This window comes from Gastrolobium bilobum, unplaced genomic scaffold, assembly GCF_033153095.1.
Source record: "Gastrolobium bilobum isolate Gb01-03AN ecotype WA unplaced genomic scaffold, APGP_CSIRO_Gbil_v1 utg224878, whole genome shotgun sequence".
Lineage (NCBI taxonomy): Eukaryota > Viridiplantae > Streptophyta > Magnoliopsida > Fabales > Fabaceae > Gastrolobium > Gastrolobium bilobum.
The window spans coordinates 1-6,520 of NW_026895850.1; the positions used below are offsets into that span (position 1 = coordinate 1).

Consider the following 6,520-nt stretch of genomic DNA (forward strand, 5'->3'; position numbering starts at 1 on the left):
AACCAAAGCATCCAAAAACCAGTGTTTAAAAATACGGCCCGACAATTGACCCGATCGAGATTAGGGATCACGAGTTTAAGCAGGAGGGGTCATGGGTAGGGGTGGTAAACGAGCCACGGGCCTTTGGCTCGGCTCGTAAAGGCCTGAGCTCGATTAATAAAAGCTCGTGTTTGAACCAGGCTTAGACTTGTATAAAAGCTCGTTTAATAAAAAGGCCTCAGGCTCTAATTCAGAAGCTCGGCCTTAGAGCCTCCCATGCTAGCCTAATATATAAATATTTATTTATACTTTTTATACTACTTGTAATAACTCTCTCTCATCAATTTATTTCACCCCATTCAATTGGTTTAACAGACTTTTTGAATGATTTTGTTCTATATTATGCTATTTGGATATATATTGAATTTATGTATATTTATGGAATTATTAATGCTGTTCTATATTATCCTTCATCCTCCTTCACACAAACAAACCCACAAAAACTCATTCGTTCCACTGTGCACTGCTCGTCTGTGTCAATTTATTTTATTTTTATTTTTGTTGGCACTTTTTTTATAATGGACTAAGATAATATAACCTGTTATCTACCTTCTCTCACTTTAATTTTATTTATTTATTGTAGACTTTGTAAATTATTGCTGCAAATTGGAAGCTAAGGTTTCTATCTAGAAATTGATTTTTTGTGGAATTCTGTTATCTTATTTTTATTATTTAACATGCTAACAGGCTAAGACAGGCTTCACACAGACTTTTAGTTTTTGTAAATAAACCAGGGCACATGCCAATATTATATTCGTAACAGGCTAAGGCCAGTCGGACACGTTTAAATACAGGCTTGGCCCGTTAAGATCAAAGCTCGGCTCGGCTCGGCCCGTTAAAACCCCTAGTCATGGGGTCACTACACTGATTCGATTTTATATATTAAAAAATGTTAATATATATTTTATATGAAAATATTAAAAAACAAATTACCAATAATCAAATATTCAAAATATACTTAACATAATTCACCAATTACAACCACAACTCAATATTACATAACCTAATTAAAGTATCAAGATACCAAAGTACAAAACTCATATTCTAATGATACCAAAGTATTAAGATACCACAAGTTTATGTCGCTGTGAGAGAAGAGAACAATTAGATTTAGATTTACAAGTATTTTTATTTTTTATTTTTTAATAAAACGACGTTGTTTCATGGAATTTTCTTAAAAAAAAAAATGCAATGTCTCCCTTTGACTCCTCTGACTTGGGAGTCATTGAAACCCGACCGAGTTTTGAGAGTCGAAAGGATCGATGTGCATATAAGATCCAACTTGCAACCCCAACCTTCAGAGGAAAGAGATCGGAGTTGACTCGAGTCAACCAGAAAGCAGAGTGAAATTTTAAAACACTGCGAGAAACTGTGAAATCAAAACCCCTATGTTTCAATAATCAATAACTTTAGCGACAAAGACAGCTAAAGCTATGGACAAAAGATCAAATCGCACTTTTATAGTAACATTTAATATTCTTTAAAAGACGATGAAACTTACCACTCAGAGACTCATATTTATTAAATAGAGATCAATTATTTGTCTAATTTTTTTTATAAATATTGATAAAAAATAAAATAAAGTGATATATTTGTAATCATCAATAAAAATATATCAGCTAAAAAAAAAAGGAGTAAAAATGTAAAATCAGTAACAAAAAGACACATATTTAGGCATTCTCTTGTCATCGCCATCGATCATATCCTCTCTAGTCCAAAATTCTCAGCATGCTACCATATTTTCTCAAAAACGTTCAGTAAAACTAAATAGATACATATTAATGAATTCAATGGCTAGGGAAACAGGAGTACCACCGTGCATTGGAAACAGAACCACACCACTAGGCCTAAAAAGTATTAGAGGAACTATGGTTATGACAAGTTTTAGACTTAGGAGAAGTTTGCTTTTCTCTGAAGAGTCCCCACAAGTAATACTTTGCTTGAAATCCTGCACAACATGTAAATCAAAAATTAAGACACAATTTAATTTTACAAACAGTGAAATTTAAATGTGGCACTGAAGAAGTAGAATAAATGTAACTCACTCCTTTGTTTCATTGGGAGCACTGTAGAAGGAAAAACTAAAAGCTCTCCATTTTTAACCACAGCTTTTATGATAAGGTCATGGTAAATAATCTCATCAACCAGCTCGTCAAAGGCCCTCTCATTGCTGTAGAAGCATGTAATGTTCAATATTAAATTAAAGAGAGAGAGCGGAGTAAGGGCAGTTTGAATAGCCTTTTGATAATATATATATATATATATATATATATATATAATTTGACTCCAGAGTAAGATCTTTCAAAAGCAAAAACTATTGTGTTTGAACCAGTATCTAATAAGCATTTTGATGTTATAAAAAAATATATATATATATATTTTGGACCCTTTTTTTTAGTGGGCTATTTTGGCCCTTTTTTACACCAAGAATATTGGTTTTTTTGAAAAAAAAAACACCAGTTTAGCTTTTTTCTGACTTTTGCTTTTTTCCAAAGTTGTATGCTGAATACACACTTAAAGTTAAAAATACTTTTATTTTGAGAAAAAGGAGCTTGTAGAAAAAAATTATATCCAAACAGCTCTAAGAACATGATAGTTTGTCAGAAAAATCACCTTTCATTCTCAGGAAAGAAATATAGAGCAATGCTCTCCTCATTTGGTCCACTTTCCTTGAAATAATTTGGCCATACTTCAGATCTATCAAGCAAGTCCACACGAAGCACCTCAGGGAGAAGTCTTGCTTCCTCTTGAACTTGACGGCGTGCTAAATTGGACAAATGGGCCAGCACTCCACTGAAAGTATCAATACTTTGGTCGCAGAAGTACAAGCTTCCCCTATTGGCCATAAAATTCAACTTTAGACAATGATTCACCATAGAAGCTAGAAATTTCACCAACTCCAAAAGAAGGTAACAAAAATAAATTTCTTACCTCCACACTGGATCAGCAATAGGCTGTGGTTCAGCAACAATCACATGCCCCTCAGTAGAATTAGCATTTTGTTGTTGCTTGTTTTTCCTCACTTTCTTCATGCAATTTGTTACCTCTATTCTGGCTTTACTTTGATCATGAGAAGATGTGTCTACTACCTTTGCTTCACAATCCTCACAGAACCAAGTAACTTCACCATTATAATCCACAGGCCCATCTAAACAATACCTGAAAAGGGATGTTGAGACTCATAAGGCCAATATGCATCAAGAATGTGAAACTACAAATCTTATAAAATGCATAATCTTCTAGTTTAGAAGATAATGTGAACCAAATTCAATAGCAACTCTATGTTTCTGATGCCAAAAAGGAAGTTCATGGTATTAATACAATTGTATTGTGCATCAACTCAGAAGAAAAGGTTCGAGGTATTAATAAGCACCATCAATACCAATAGAAATTTAAAAGAATGTCCACGTGGAAATAAAAAATAGGGGCATCTGCAGGTAATATGATGATGAAAACCTTCTAAATCATATTTTTTAAGCACTTTTAATTATATTTCTGCTTGAAAAAGAATAAAAATCATATAAAAATCTATGTCATATGACACAAAGGTTCAGGGTATAAATACCAAGCAATACGTATATAACGGATGAGACGATGGAATTCTCTAATTTCCAATGCAATAGGGAGCTACAATATATACAAGCATTGGCTTCCTAACCCATGATTTTAAGACCCAAATTTGGTACCTAAAAAATCATAATAGGATCTGTCCAATTACAGAACACGAAAAGCCTAACTATATAAGAAAATAATTGGAATCCTAAAAACCTAATTGTTCCTGATCATTTGACCAGAATTGGCAATGATCTTCAGTAACATTTCATATTCTTTGGAATCATCAACTATAATTCTCCCACCTTTAATACTTATAATGCAAAAATTAAAGAATGTCCAGAAGGCATTAGAAGTAGGAGCATCTTCAGTCAAGTATGATGATAAAAACTTGCTACAAGTTCATCAAAGAAAATAGACAGTAAGAGTAAATAGTAATTACCTATGCACAGCAGAAACCTGACACGTTTCACAAAAATCCAACAACTCCGGAAAGCCCTCATCGCCACAAGTAAGACAAACAGTTTCCTGCAACAAGTGTACAGAGTTTTACTGCAATGGATCATAAAAGCAGATGTACAACTCCAAAAGCTGCTATCACAAGCTTTTGAGTTATGTATTGTTGACAAAAAGACATTGCCGAAAAGAAAACATTTCAAATTCTTTCTTCTTCTCATTTGAAATTTTTATCATGTTTGTCTCATTTAAGGAAGACAAGACATGCCAAAAAAATAAAACAGTTTCAAAAGGTTTACTCAATCAACAATTATTTACATGTCATGAAGTTAGACCAACCACTAGGCACAAGTAGAATAGTTGGTTCATTCAATTGAAAAATCTAAATTAACAAAAATGGATAGGTTAAGCAGATTCAGGCCTGTCACAGTAATACTAAATAAAACTATAATCAAATTAGTAACTAGATCTCTTAAGAAACAACCACTGTATTCTTTGATAGTTACATTGAAAATTAGCAAATGATGTGAAATACCTGAGACAACTGAGTTAACCCGAATTTAGGGGTGAGAACATCCATCTTTTCTTCAGCTTTAGAACTTCCGTCAGCAGTTTGGGTGTTAAAACCAGAACCTGAAGCGCCATCAAACTCCATCAAGACAGATGATAGCAGTTGATTATTTGATTTGTCAGTAGGATTTTGACTCTCATAATGTGTTATGGCTTCTGATCCTTGGGGTTCTGTTTCAGTATGTGATTCAAAACTTGATCCCACTACAGGTTCTGATGCCAATACCGGAGATGCCATTGGCTCTTTTGGTGGTGCTACTGCTATTGCTGTAGAATCATAACTCACATCTTCAGTTTGAGTCCTAATATTAGAACCTGCAAGGGCATTCAACTCCACAGAGATTGATTGTGGCTGTACATTTGTTTCCAAAGTGGGATTTTGAATCTGCTGATGTTTTTTGCCTTCTGACACTTGTGTCTCTGAGGCTGAGACATGCTGAATCTGTAGCTCGAAACTTGATCCTACTACAGGTGTTGGCGCCTTTATCTGAGAAGCCACAGCCCCTGATGGTAGCGCTACTGCAGGTACTTGAACTATAGGTCCTGCATGATCTGACAGAGCATTGACACCAAGGTTTGATGAATCCATTGGCTTTCTTATCAAAGTATTTGTTTTCAAGTATTTATCCCTAACTCTAGCAGGTACTTGGACAACAGATTCTACATAACTCGACAGAGCTTTAGCAGCAAGTTTTGATGAATCCATTGGTTTTCTTATCCCATTATTTGTCTTCATGTATTTTCCTCCTGTGGCTCCTGCACTCTTACGCTTCAAACCATGACTTTGTGCACCAAAGTTATCCCTAACTCTAGCAGGTACTTGGACAACAGATTCTACATAACTTGACAGAGCTTTAGCAGCAAGTTTTGATGAATCCATTGGTTTTCTTATCCCATTATTTGTCTTCATGTATTTTCCTCCTGTGGCTCCTGCGGCTCCTGCACTCTTACGCTTGAAACCATGACCTTGTGCACCAAAGTTATCACTGGGTTTCCCAATATCTTTCCCTAGGTAACTCTTGTGCTTGGCAGCAGTAGCTTCAGAACTCACATTTTCTACCAGGCATCCAAGTTTCTCAGATTTAAGAACGAGCTTAGGTTGAACAACTGAATTCATTTGAGAATTTGACATCTGTTCTCTCTGTTGTCCATTTGAAAACAAATTTTTCTTAGATTCCTCATGAAGTTTCAACAATCCTCGATGTCTCTTTCCATTCTTATGCACTTTCATAATTTTGTGACTATTCAACGTAACCTCACAAATTTCACACCATGCTGGTCCAGAAGTTTGATGTGGTAAGTATCTACCACCAGAAGAGTGGACAACCCCACCAAGATGAGGAACATGGTCATTGGAATTGAACTGGCTCATATTGTTATATCTGTAAGAGGTATCTTTCCGGCAACTTCTACTCTTATTTTGAGAATTCTTACCCTGCAAATAAACATTCAAACATGAAACCTGAAACATGATATGGTTGCAACATTCAACTACAAGATTATGGGAAGTGTTAGAGATACAAAATTGATATGGTTGCAACATTCAACTATGAGATTGAGGGAAGTCACTGAACCTTTTGCATAATCCAATGTCTCAAAACCTAGTCCCAGTTTTGAGCACTCAGGTTCAATGTAAAATGTAAAAATATTATCACTATCACCAAAATTAGAGTCACAAAACAAATTCTGACATTTCCACATTCATTTACCGGTATGTTCATTTATGTATCATGATACTTACAATAATGATCATTTTTCATAGAACATCCAAGCTTCCTTTCATTTTAGTAAATTTGATGCTTCGTAAATATATAAAACGAAACATGTGTTACATAAACAATCACTTCTTCTCACAGACGAAGTTTTATAAGCAGTTCCCTTAATCAAAAAGCAAAAATGCATC

The 6,520-nt window shown here is 34.7% G+C and overlaps 1 protein-coding gene across 1 annotated transcript; it reads right to left on the reverse strand.

The window, feature by feature from the left end:
* Positions 1–2,648: 2,648 nt before the first annotated feature.
* On the reverse strand, positions 2,649–6,318 carry LOC133296408 (uncharacterized). The gene is made up of 6 exons (XM_061495381.1): positions 6,187–6,318; positions 4,583–6,052; positions 4,034–4,119; positions 3,857–3,985; positions 2,971–3,198; positions 2,649–2,874 (listed from the first exon to the last, which is right to left on the reverse strand). Exons 1-6 carry the CDS (start codon positions 6,316–6,318, stop codon positions 2,649–2,651), a joined length of 2,271 nt encoding a protein of 756 aa, XP_061351365.1.
* Between the last annotated feature and the right edge of the window lie 202 nt (positions 6,319–6,520).